Raw genomic sequence first — 13,497 nt, 5'->3', positions numbered from 1 at the left:
TCCGCTTCACGGGAGGCTGCACTAGCGTATCCGGTTGCAAATTAAAGATGCTGGCCAAAGTGTGAGCGGTGATCCTCATCGGCGTAGTAGAAGATTACCCCGTTCTGTACGATAAAACTCGCAGTGTCTACAAGGACCTGTCCTAGAAGAGCCACATTTGGATGAAGATTACCGAGGAACTGGGTACAAGCATGTCCAGCAGCAAAGCATTGGCGTGTCCCGACTTATGACGCTTTTTCATTGGCGGGCGATTGTGCCACCATCTATTTCGGGGCATCTGCTTCTTAGCCGGTGCTTGTGCATATTGTGAAGACAAATAGCTAAATGCAAAGAAGCTGATGCTTCTTCCCCTTCCGTGAGTAAAGCTCAAGGAACGAGCAGACTATAGGCGTAGTCAAGCAAAATCGCTGCTTTTGGTGAGAGATGGCGCAATAGATAAACACAGTTTAGTGTGGTGTGGTGACTAGCGCCACCACGCGGACAAATGTGGCCACAGTATGCACATGCTGCAAAATTAGTGGCGGTAATTGAAAAAAAAAGATTATGTTAATGCTTTCGACATGTGCACAAAAATATTCGGCCCGCTCTAGCCTTTTCACTCTCTTTTCTCTTCACAAATGTCAATGAAGCTTTATATGATCATCAAATGTCCGCATTGCACTGACACTCGTCTATTTGCGGGTGTGTAAGCCAATGTCTTAACTAAAGTAAAATACGAATCGGCCATATAAACTTACACCAACCACACCTTTGTAATCAGCATGATGTCGTCAAAATTGTCAACCGTTTTATACTTTGTGTTCATTAAACGCCAGAATTTGATTCCTTCCCTTTTGTCTCAGTGACCCATCGGGAGCACGTTGTTATTCTACGAGATTTATTTTACTGCGGTAGCGTTAGGACGCCGTACGTATCAAAGAAAATCCGGTATCGGCCTCCGCGAAGTGGTCCATGAGCCAACATTTCGGCATATAGTTACGTATATACATATGCCACGCCTTCCTGTAGGATATGCTGTGTTTGCGGGTCACGTTGTCACCCCATTCTATCACTATCATAAAGAAGCTCACACTTTGTTACAACGTTGACAAAGGTATTCAATGGAGTTTGGGAAATGACAGCCCACTGACAAATATTATGAAAGAAAGCATCGGCAGCGCAAGCCTTTTATGTTAAAGCTTCTCAGTTTTAAATATTAAAAATTCGAAACAATAACAGAAACCTGAGAACGATGTAATATATTTGGCGCATCTCTACACTACCTTCGAGATCGGCTCACGAAAGGGGCCGCGTTTCTACCAGAAAGCTCGCCTTCGTGCATAGCGTCTGGCGCCAGCGTTTCCCGGTAAGCCTTGCGGTTACATAAGCTGAAGTTGCCGGGAAGCTTGAGAAGCAGTCGAGGATCTTTGAATGCTATCGAGTTGCACTCTTAAAGACGAAGTTTAAGTGTCCTCCAAATTTTTTACCTTACAATTGTGGGGAGCCTTATATCCGAAGATACTTCGCATCCTTACAACGCCGTGTTGTTCCAAGTATATTTGCAACACGACCATTAAACCCTTTTTAGAGCGCAGCTCTTTGGCGTCCGTTCCTGGGTTTCGCGTCGTCGTCGGCCTCGTAACCAGCTCACCGACGAATCTGCTCCGCCGCCGCGCATGCGCGCTGTCGGCTCTCCGGGCGAGGGAGGATGATGGAAGGGAGGAGAAGAGACTGTGAAGGAGGGCTGGCTACACAAATGGCTCTTTGGCGTCCGTTCCTGCGTTTCGCGTCGTCGTCGGCGTTGTCGTCGGCCTCGTAACCAGCTCCGCCCCCCTTTCATCTCCCCAGCGCTAGCAGCGATCGACTGATACCGCTTTCGTGAGTCCGCTACCGCACTTACGAAAGACGTCGTGCACTTCCTGCAACTCGCATTAACCGTCCATCGATCCACACCGATGTTAGTAGTGGGGGACTTTAATGTTGACATAAAGACAAACAGCAATTTCCTAACACTTATGCGGGAGAACATCCCGTTCCTCTCGCTCGTAACGCGTCCCACGGCTGTGACAACCTCGCGAGGCACTTGTATAGATCTCGTCTTTGAGAATCAAGCATTGGTGTACCAAGTCGAACATATATCAGTGTATTTCTCCAACCACAAAGCTTCCTTCATGACTGTCAAGAACTGTTAGTGCAGTCTTTGTTAAAGGAATACGTGTGAAAAATAAACAAAAAAATTCTGTGATAGCGCATACATGTGTTGCTCGATTTCTTTGCCTCAATCTATCGAAAAGGTGAAACAGCTTATTTGCTGCGCTCAAATTTCGCATTAGGAAGTAACGTAATCGTCGGTAATTTTTTTTAGCTTCTCACTTCCACCAAGTTTACAACAACTGGCGGAGCCTTCCTCACAACATCACCACCATCACTTGGCGAGCAACGTTCTCAGCTCTGTATTTACATTCCCTTATACTATATTTTTTTAGCTCTGATGGAGTGTCCCTTCCAATCGATTATTTATGTAATTCTGATAATGGGAGTGCCTCTGGCGTAATAATGAATAAAAACGATGAAGTATACACGCAGCCTGAGCACCTTTGTTACCCCCCGCTGTTGCCACTGTAACAGCTGCATGTTTTAGCCGCCGCACATTTCTCGTTTTCATTGGTAATAGACGGACATTTTTTAGATCGGTATTACTTATGCCAAAGTACTTGCCAAGTACTAAGTATGCCAAGTACTAAAGAGTGATTAAGAAACAATTTGAAAACTCTTCAGGAGTTGATCCCTCACTTGATTTAATTGGTAATACATTCCAGATCCAGATGCCTGTGAATTGCAACGTAATTTGTTACATGTTAAACGAGCAATGTCTGAATGAAATCTTCTGCTTCAGAAAAATTGGTCAATTATTTCATTTGGAACACGTCCGTCCACCATTAAGCATGTACTGCCAACATGTCCCCAAGTTACTTTTGCAGGCTTCAGCAGACAAGGTTATTTCACTATACGTGATTGTTGAATTAGTAGTATATATCTTTTTCCAAAACATGGGCACCGGTCTAGGTAATATTGGTTGTCGTAATGTCGCGTATGTATAAAAACTTACAGTACCTACCTAAAAGTCGCTGACTGAAAATATTCTCTAGCCTTCGTGGGAAATAAAAATGCAAAAGCCCATAACCACCTAGGTAACACAAGCTTTGGAACGAACGACTTTCTATTTTATTTAATGCTTTGAAAACGTATGCGTACAACTTTGAGAACTCATTATATAAGTATTCGGTGACAGCAGCCTTGCTCTCGTGCAGGAAATTTCACAAATTTTACGCTGGACTGGAAATGTGATAAGCTACACATTTCTATTTAGAAATTGTACTTGTTTCGGCACCTAGAATGCGTTCCCCACAGGCAGGTCCTTGATGACAGGAAAACACGTGTTTCATTTTTACACCGCGCTTTAATAACAATCGCCAAACAAAGGTAGCCCTTTTGCTCCTTCACAGTTTGCGGTGTAAAAACAATGCGTGTCAGTCAATTTTCAAGAAAAGGTAATTATTCATAAACACAACAAAACATTGTCGCCAAGTGACCAGGCTGAAGATGCATGTGCAAGCCCCAAAATTTATTTCCGTTGACCCTAAATAGCCAGAGCCTGAATGTGAAACAAAAAAAGAAAACAACTAATCAAGTATCCTAAGAAGGGGAAACAAAAGCAAGGAGCCGCACGTCATGGTCGTTCTGATCTTTCACAATTTACACCTCGCGCAGCAGTCACGATTCTCCTGTCCCAGTTTTATATTCCTGTTGTACTCGAACTCTAGCGCTGAGCCCTTGCAGTTATAAAACATTAGTGCACAGTAAAACGAATTGAGCCTTTGCTGTAGCACACTATTACTTCGGGAAAAAATTAATTTGTTCATAGATTTCATGAAAGGTAATGTACAGTTTCAGTCAAGCATGCATGTTACTCACGAATTTGTTACGCAATGAGCCGCAGTTAATATGACCTTATTTGTTAAAATGCTTCCACCACAGCCTATCGTCTGATTTTGGCCGTTCTGGTCTCTGAAGGTTGTAGTCACGTGCACCTAAAGAGAGGAAAGTGAGATCGCTTAATAACATTCACCATGCTTTGATACACTGGCACTTCGTCATAATAAACTGATACTAGACAAATGCTAACTTTGTAAAGGGATTGTAAATAAATGCAAACACATGTGCTAAAGTCAACCACAATGAAAGCGAGTATTCGTGTTGATAGTAGAACAATACATGCTGTCATCATAATTGGGCGTGCTTAGGCTACATTATGCGTTCGTTCTTATAGCTTAGGGCATAGGGAGTAGGACACACGCATTGCACTCGTTGCTAAATAATCAGAACGGCGTGCCCCAAGGAAAGTGCAGGTAAATATGTAGCCTTTCGACGACACTACCAACTTATAAGCAATATTTCTCAATTTATCCCTAATACATATACTAACCCAATTCTTCTTTCTACGTGTTGGCATTATAATTAAACGCGCAGGTATTGCTGCCTACAATAAATCACACAAATAACTACACCTGAGGAACTTCAATATACAAGGCAGATTTCTTACAAATATTGTATTCGTAACATTCTACAGACCTTTGTTATGGCTCTGTTTTTGACAGTATCTGAGTCCAGGCATCCAATCGAGCGCACGACGGAAGCAAGTAGTAAACTTCGTCTATCACTGTAGAAAGCAAATCCTATGTGACATTCTGCTGGAGATCCTCGAACGCGCAAATAACTTGGGACAATCTTTTCACAATAGATTTTATGAAAAAAGAATGGTCAAAGACATTCTTCTAAAGCCTTTTGAGTATAGCAAGTTGCAAAAACACTGCATTGCATCAAATGCTATTGTCGTGCAGTGGTACGAGCAGAAAGACCAAGGGAGAGGACGACCATGAATGAGAAAAAAGAGGCGACGCAGTGCTGCTAGGCTAGATTCTCTGCTATAGAAATTGCACTTCAAATTTTACGATTGCCTTTCAGCAGTACTGTTATAATCTCCCTTGGACCAACAGTATTGGCATATAGCCACAGGTATCCCGGCCACGGCGGCCGCATTTCGATGGGGGCGAAATGCGAAAACACCCGTGTACTTAGATTTAGGTGCACGTTAAAGAACCCCAGGTAGTCAAAATTTCCGGAGTCCCTCACTACGGCGTGCCTCATAATCAGAAAGTGGTTTTGGCACGTAAAACCCCAAATATTATTATTATTATTATAGCCACAGGAACGTTTGCCTAGCCATGTATAATTTTCTATGTGGCACAAAAAGAATGCCTTGTTAATAGTTCTTCGTTCATTTACTTCTACTACAGGTTAGAAAATTCAAAAATTGAAAGCACAAATTCACAGTTTAAATCCTACTATTTATATTCATAATTTACCTTACGCATGTTTAAGTAAATCCTTTATTATTTATTTATTCTGTTTTTTTTTGTATTGCTATGAACGCAAGGCTTACTAACATATTGGTGAATACATTATCTGATGTATTAACAGATAATATATATTATATACTAAATATGATATATTTATTTTCCTATTTTGTGTTATTTATTCATTAACCAATTTCTTCTATTTCTTGAATCGTATTACCACCCGATTCATGGCCTAACTCCGATAGTGGGTTTGTGCCATTTATTGAGGCTTCATAATCATCATCATCATCCGCCATACTGGCGGCGTCCAATCTAGCTTGCAAATAGCAAACACATTTTCATTAATGTCGATCTCTCCCTCCACGTGAGAATATAGCAAAAATGTACATTCTAGCTTAAGTTGCAGTGAACGTTAGAAACTGAAAATAGAAAACAAGGGAACCTATCTTTCTCTTCTGAGACGCTGTCAATAAAGTAAACTCCGAGGTGGCACTATGATTCAGCGCTTAAAGTTGACAAAGTTGATTAAGGATAAAATTACGAACTTGCTATCTATTACTAAGTTCTTACGTTTGTGGAATTCGGAGAACCGTATTATGTCAGACTACCGTCAATTGTAATTGTAATTGCAAGAAAAACTGACATATTGACTGCCAAAGTATACTCAGTGTTCCTTACAATCCACGGTATTTGTAACTTGCTCAGTTTTTCTCCGTTGATGATGCGACCTAATGGTTCCGAACGCCCACACTCTGGAAGAGAAAGGATAAATATTTTCACGTATGTGTTACTTATTTCAAAAAGAACGTCCTATGCCTGAATCTAAGAAATACTTGACCACGTAGCGCAATCCCGTCAACTAGTAAGCACAATACATGACCTGAAGTATTAGCCAAGTTTGCTTTGCGGTACGTCTGAAGGCCGAATTCTGTTTATTGGACTAGGGAGGTTGGCCGGACAAGTGGATCGGTCATACTGAGATGCCAAATAGAACCGAGAATAAAGGATGTACATAAAAAGTACAACACACGGCGCCAGTGTTAGCAACGTATGCTGTAGTTTTTGTTGCTCTCGATAATGTCCTATTCTCGGCACGCGGCCCATTTCTAGGTAAAAAAAGTACGCAAGAAGCACTGAAGTTGCTTACGTGATAATAAAATTCCGGGTAAAACAATTTCTACAAAGCGGTAGCACTACAGAAAGCGAAAAGAATCTGTTGTTTTCTACAAAACTTGAATTAAGAAGGCCCGAACCACTTTTCTTCGAAATGCATTTGAAGTAATTTAGGCTATTTCAGAAATACTTTTGCCAGAAGAAGTGCTTCAGTGCATTCAACAGAAACAAAATTAGTGGGAATCAAACCCTCCTCTCGCGATGCTTCCGCTCGTTCTACAAGTCCTTACTCTGCGAGCGCTACGGCGGAGCGGAGAATACCCATAAAGCTCCGTCAGATGAATGCCACCGTGATGCGCATTCCAAAGCTAGTTTTAGACACAACTATTTCCGATTTTGGCGCCTACGACGCGCTCAACGTAGCCAAACGAGCCAAACGCGGTTGCCTTCAGAGAGCCGCAGTGCGCTCGGCCAGTGGGCTCGTCTTGGCACCCTGCGGCGGACGCGCTATCTACGCTACGTAGCACATGGCTTCCGAGATCACCCCCCCCCCCTCCCGCGCGTGTGTGGGTGATCTTGGAGGCCAAGCGTAGCATGACCGCAGGCTATATGCAGCAGCGTTTGATGTGTGCACGACAGGATATGAGTGGGCGGTCGCGCTCACATGCTCCGGCTGTGCTACGTGGTGCGGACCGACTTTGTCCTGCACCAGCTTGTCCGACGGATAGCAGCCACATCCACATTGCGCCGCCAGTAGCTCGGTGATGACGAAGCGAATTGTGCCAAGGCGCAGGCACGCACTCAGAACGGGGGCCAAGGGGGAGGGCGCCCAATTTCCCCCCCTTGAAATTGAGCAGCATATCCCCCCAACCCCTGCCAACGCCACCACTCCTCACGCACATTTCTTAACAGGCGCCAAGTTCATGTTGAGACTGGACAACTATTCGGCGGTCACAATTTTGCAGCCTCATTCAGTACTTTTGGATAGCGGTGGTTATTGGCGTCTTCTATGGTCTTAAGGCAAATTTTCTCATAGATTCCGTGCCCGCGCGATTAACTCGAGATGCATTCAGTTGTTACCGTCTGCTCAACGGTCACGCACATCGCTGTTGCTTCGTTAGTTCGACCTTCTTTGTTTACACTGACTCAGGGACTAAGAAAAGAATTCGATAGAAGTCAGCTCATCTGTGTGCTCGTGGAATGAGTTGCGACCGGAGAAAATGCCAGTTGCGTTTAACTTTTCCTTTTGCTTCACTGCTTCCTCGAGTAACTGCTCGCCGCGACACTGGCAGATCCTCGGATCATATACACGCGATATTGCTTAGATAAGGGCGAATATAAAATATTGCGAAACACGTCCATCATCAAACCCTGCAATAACCCTTAAACCCATAAGCAATATATTGCTTAAGGGTGGCAGTCATATATGACTGCCACCCGTTACCTCGTCTTGTTTTTCCCTAATTGTACAGCACTTCTCGTGCAAAATTGGCAACGGGAAACAAGAATCTTAAGGATTGAGAAATTAAGCCATCTACAAAGGGAGAGAGCCCAGGCAACGGCCAAACAGGATGGAAAAGCGAAAAGTAATAAATTTACCCGTTGTTTATGACAATATTTATGGATCAATATCTTTTTAGTTAAATAGGAAGTAGAGAAAACGCCGCCGGAAGTAGAGAACGATTCCTTGTGTTTTGATTGACGCTTCTACAGTTATCACTCGAACCGCCTGACGTAGCCACTACTTTGCTGCGCTTATGTAGGTGTTTTTCTAACCTTCCACGCTGGGCGCAGTACGTCTAGAACCGCAGCCTCCTGCACTCTACGAGGTTGTACTGGACGCATCGTTAAGCAACTTCCCAAATAACAATATGAGTCGGTTTTGGCACTGAACCTGGTAGAGCAGTAAACGGGCGATCCAAAAGAACTGTGATTGTTCCGTAAATGTATATTTCTTCACAATTCTCCGAGAGCTAATTAAAAAGAACGCTACTATAGTCAGATACAGGTAAAACCTGCAGTGAAGCCCCGCCGACGCCCTCATACCCGTCAGCCACTGTTCATCCGCGAGGCTGCAAATAATTCGTACTTCGAACTTTTCATGTTGCCCAAGTAAGGCGGCAACCAGAAAAATAAGATTACCTGCGCGTAATTTTATACGGTTTCCCTCGCCTAGTATAGTGGAATGTCCAAAGCCTAATTCCTTATTCAACTGAAATAAAGTGCTTGCTTCGTTGCAACTATGTATTGTCAAGTTTCACTTCAGTTGGCAGTGAAGTTTCATGAGTAAAATGGACTCAGCAGTGAAATAAATTGTAGCGCAGATTTTGAAGAGTACAGTCCTCAGACTTCATACACCTTGTTCATGTCTGTTGCACACCTCATTGGTTCCGTCGAAGAAAAGTCCCTTCAAGAACAATAGCTCTGGAAGTCTCAAGTACGACGCCATTTTGAAAGGGTCACATGATGGCGATTTTTATCGCTTATGCGATGGGCTGGTGGAGTAACACAATCCCGCGCGGTCCGTGTGCCTTATTTCAAAACTGCTGTTCTTTTTTAGTTGTAATCTAATATAGACATCTTTATTTTACACTTTCGCTTGTTAACTTTTCTTGGCAGTGTTCTTCCTGCACTTATTTTCTGCGCTAGTCCATTTCAAATGGTTCCTTCTATGCCAAGTGAAGGAGAGGTGTATCACCCAGTCGTACCTGTGAGACACGCCTTATTTCATTTCTATTTTGGGGGTTTACGCATCCATATGGCGAATGGTGGGCGTTATTAAAATTTTTACTAGTAAAGGCACCCCCCCTCCTTTGCATAGAAAAGTTACTTTGGGTGGTGCCAGGAGGGAGTGCGAGCCGGCAAGCTGGCGTGTGATGTGACCTCAAGTTTCGCATGGTTCGAGGCAAGTTGAGTGTTCAAATCTGGTCGAAATTAGCGTGACCCGATACCTACGAAACCTGTAAGCAGAGCGGCCGAACGTTAATTCCTACGTGGGCGTATACGTGAGCAGTGCATAGTCGGCTTCATCCGGAAATACGTCATTATTACGGCAATTCGGAAGCATATACGTTCACTCACTCCAGCCTGTTTAGGAAAGTGCGTTGACAAGATATACACAGTTACAGTAGGAAGGAGCTCACTGATTCAAGCGCCCGTCTTGATTTACGTCAGCTATTGACCAATACCAGCCGCGTATGAAAATCTGCTATATAACGAAGTAAAACCTCGAAAAAGAGTGAGGAGCAGGCTTCGGTTGAAAAGAGGGCGTTTGAGAGAAAGCTGACTGGGCTCTTCTGGCGGGATCAACGCAGGGCGCGTCACTTGCAACATTTGGCTTGTATGTTCACAGCAGCGTATGGTATTCGCGGACTGTGTTTTTTCGCCAAACCCGAGGCGCTCTTCGGAGCGCCATTAGGTGGCCTAAATGCAACATGCCTACACCACTTTCCAGCTCAACAGACTTGTCGCAAAGTACATTAAAACAATATACTTATACATCCGCAATGATATTCAAACGAATAGAGTGAGTGTTTTCTGCAATTCTATTAACTCCGTAGCGCCGCCCCCTGTATTCTTTATCTGGATCCACGAAAATTGAGCAGTTGTCTTTCTTTCGCAGCCTAAAGTGAAAAAAAGAAGATTTACTTCGCACCCGATATCTTCCGCATAATATAAATTCGGAACAAAGCGACAGCATCAATATATAATAAATTTATTACCCAAGTTGCGTCCTGCGGTGTGTAATGCGACGCGCAGAGAAAATAAAATTGCGCGTGTTACCAGGAAGTGAACGACAGGCATGAAGGCTTGGTCACGAAGAGGAACTAGAAAATTACCTGAAAAATAAACCAAAGCTTTTCCTCCCGACGCAAGTGCCCACATCAGTGTCCCACTTTCTAAGTGACCTGAGACAGTGTTAAAATCCTTGCGAATAGCTCCAGTCACTTACCTGATTGGGATTGCCTTCCTGTTCCCCGGCGTTTGCGGCAATTTGCCTGCGAATATCATGTATAAACATGGTATAAGACATAGTTCAAGAAATGTTAACATAACGTACTCTATCTGAAAGACCGTGAATACTTCAAGTCACTTACAACTTTTGTCAACACTGAAAACTGTTACCCACCATAATTTATCCGAGGATTCCTCTCGTGGCATCGTAGTAGTGGCGCCTATACACCAGTACAGCTTGTGAAAAAGAGTTCCAAATAACTTTGCAATTAAATATAATTTTATCCGTTATACTTTTACAACATTAAGGACGTTTTTGGTATTAGGATATGCTGTTTTAGTTCAGTGCATCGACGTGTGCCGCAATGCATCTTCCCAAACCGCTTGCATTCGGAGCGCGGGATATAGGACACAGGAGCGACTGAAATACACAGTCGGTGCTAAATATCGAAGCTTCGCTGTGTCGCTATAACATGCTGCGTAGGGTGCGCTATGCACCTAAACTGTTTATAGTATGACGCACCAACAGACCAAACGTAATATCTAAACTACACAGCTTTATAATCCTGCACTACCTCACTTCTACGTCGCGGTTAGCGCATAAAAATGAGAATGCGTATTCCGACCACATTTCTAGCTCTTCAAGCGCGCGGACAGAATTTTGTGAATGTTCCATATGTCGCAGGCCATCACATCATTGTTTAATAAACAAGGTAAACAAAGCGAAATCTAACACTACATCTTCGACTCTATCATAAACCCAAAATAAGTCGCAAAACCAAGCAAAAGAGCACTTGCGTGATGAGCAAGGATTATTGCCGTCAGCACAATGAATGTAAGCCATCTTCCCATGTCGCCGCGCGAACTGTGTATTGAAGCGGAACCCGCGACGTTAGGGTTGTACAGAGCTTCTCGAAAGGCTGATAGCATACTTGCAAGCTTTTATTAGCAAACTGATGCATTCTACTTCTGACAGGGCGCCAATGAAACCGCTAACAATTTCGCGCTGGTTTTCCGAAGAAAGAACTTATCTACACAAATGCCCCAGCGTGAAACGTATAAATTATGTTATGGCAGTTTATGCGCCGCCCATTTCTTTACTTAGTATGTAGTAGGAGTAACAGGCACGTAGGAACATATAGAGTGGCCTATAAAATATGGCTCCTGTGCCCTCATCGCGTTTCCTTCAAAACAAAAAATACTCTCACGACGCTACCGCCTTGTTTGATCATAGCAGGCCATTTTATTGGAGGGTTGCTGTCACCTTCCTCTGTGTACCCTCTCTTGTTGTTGCACTATTTCTAAATTGCGAGTGACTGCGCCACGTTTTGTTGCAAACTGCTAGAGGGATTGAATAATTCTTTTCAGCAATCGTCATCGTTCATGAATTTAACGGTTGCAACGTTGCAGCACTGCAGTGTCTGTGAAGGCGACGACGTAGTAAGCTGTTTAAAGCATTTACTTCAAGTAAATACAGATAAACACAAGATTGCTGAATAAAGATTTAAATGAACAAGTTACAACCTAACAAATAGATAAAGCCGTCCCCATTGCGCCCTGTATGAAGAAAGATGTCAAAGGAGAGGAGATAAAGACCTCTAGTAGTGGTTCCATCATATGTAAAATAACATGCAGTTTCGCGCACAAGGCCGAGGTTTGAAAGCGATAGCAAGTTGTTGATCTTTTTAGATGGTGTTCTAACAATACGTGAAAGGGGCAACGGCTTGAAATCCGCGCCCTGACAGCCTGCAAAGTAAAAAAAAAATCGCCTTACTGTATACATCGAGAATTTCCCTGTGATGAGTATTGAACGTGTTGCATACATCAAAGGAAATCAGTGATTGATCAATCTCTGCATTGTGATGTGGAGTTATTATGTTGCAATGACATGAATACGCAGGCAAGTACAGAATCTTTGTGTACTTGTAGTGTAATGAATGCATGTGCAATCTACATACATATTTCATATCATGTACGTACACGTCACAATTTAATTATGCTGAAGGGATGGTGATGTTTTTCCGTCTGACCTTGACACAATTAACACGTGGTGCTAAACAGTGTCGACGGCACTTAGATTTTCCAAGGCTAAATTTGTCTCTTTCGCTCACACAGTGAAGCCTGCTCTAAATGCCTACTCAATTAACGAGAGTGTATGACAGCATGTGCCTTTTCAAGAAGTATTCGGTGGTCACGAAAGTTCAATTTTAATATATTAAGCTTACATTTATCGAACTATCATTTCCTCAACCCGTTCGCTGGGCTTGCTGAAGGGAAACATGAAGCAGGCTCCTTCAAACTTCGGCTGACTGGTATATGTCGCCCTAATCCGCCCAAAATTAAATGATGCGTCAGCAATTGCAGCCCTCACCATGCTTAGTAAACGACAGACATTAAAGCCATGCAAAACCGTGCTATCCGATTCACTTATTCTGATTGTTCAAGACACTCAAGCGAACGGTCCCAAAAAGGCGAGTTCAACTGAAGAATAGTGCACGCAGTCAAAAATTCACTCGGCTCTCGCTATTTCATAAGCGTTACTATGACAACTTGCACCATGAAGAATTATTTCAAGTCCCTTCTGTAATCTTCCCTCGACGAGATCATTCATGCAAGATACAGCCCTTCTCATGGCACACGTGTTTTTTCTCCAAGGAGTTGATACCGACAACGATAACCAATTGCAATTATCTGTCACCTGACATAGGTCTGACACTGTTACTGACACCTGTAAATTTCTTGAGCTTGTGAGCGAGGCCTGTTGCCACACAGGATGCATTTCTAGCATTTCCTTTTTTTTTGCGAATTGGAAAGGTTTTTTTTGCATGCTCTTTATATATATATATGTGTATTTCTGTGTCTGTTGCTTGTAGTACCCCTTAATCAGGAACTGGTTCTTGCTTGAAGTGTATTCTCTTGTTCATTTTGTCATGCGATCTGATGTATGGTCATCCCTGCTAATACGCTTGTGTTTATGCATTACCTGATTTTGTAAATCTTTCCAACGCCCACTTGCCTTATGTAATACCCT

General features: G+C 43.1%; 2 protein-coding genes across 7 annotated transcripts in view; one reads left to right on the top strand and one right to left on the bottom strand.

Annotated features, from left to right (window-relative positions):
- Nucleotides 1-13,497, top strand: part of LOC135912124 (trypsin-like) — a 339,009-nt gene that overhangs the window by 204,910 nt on the left and 120,602 nt on the right. The gene's annotated exons all lie outside the window — the stretch shown is intronic.
- The window catches only part of LOC135912121 (venom peptide isomerase heavy chain-like), a 116,019-nt gene that overhangs the window by 13,414 nt on the left and 89,108 nt on the right, over nt 1-13,497 (bottom strand). For 2 of the 4 annotated variants that reach the window (XM_070527754.1, XM_070527756.1), the window contains exons 1-4: nt 11,265-11,414; nt 10,465-10,510; nt 6,078-6,151; nt 3,955-4,070 (exon numbers count right to left, since the gene is read on the bottom strand). In XM_070527754.1, coding sequence (XP_070383855.1) covers nt 3,955-4,070; nt 6,078-6,151; nt 10,465-10,510; nt 11,265-11,396 — 368 coding nt within the window. In that variant the 5' untranslated portion in view covers nt 11,397-11,414. Of the gene's footprint in view, nt 1-3,954; nt 4,071-6,077; nt 6,152-10,464; nt 10,511-10,641; nt 10,931-11,264; nt 11,415-13,497 lie in introns of those variants that run through there. The other 2 variants (XM_070527757.1, XM_070527755.1) reach the window with 2 other exon arrangements.

This window comes from Dermacentor albipictus, chromosome 10 (genome assembly GCF_038994185.2).
Source record: "Dermacentor albipictus isolate Rhodes 1998 colony chromosome 10, USDA_Dalb.pri_finalv2, whole genome shotgun sequence".
Taxonomy (NCBI): Eukaryota; Metazoa; Arthropoda; class Arachnida; order Ixodida; family Ixodidae; genus Dermacentor; species Dermacentor albipictus.
Note: the sequence above shows the minus strand (reverse complement) of the source record. Positions and strands in the feature narration are given on the sequence as shown.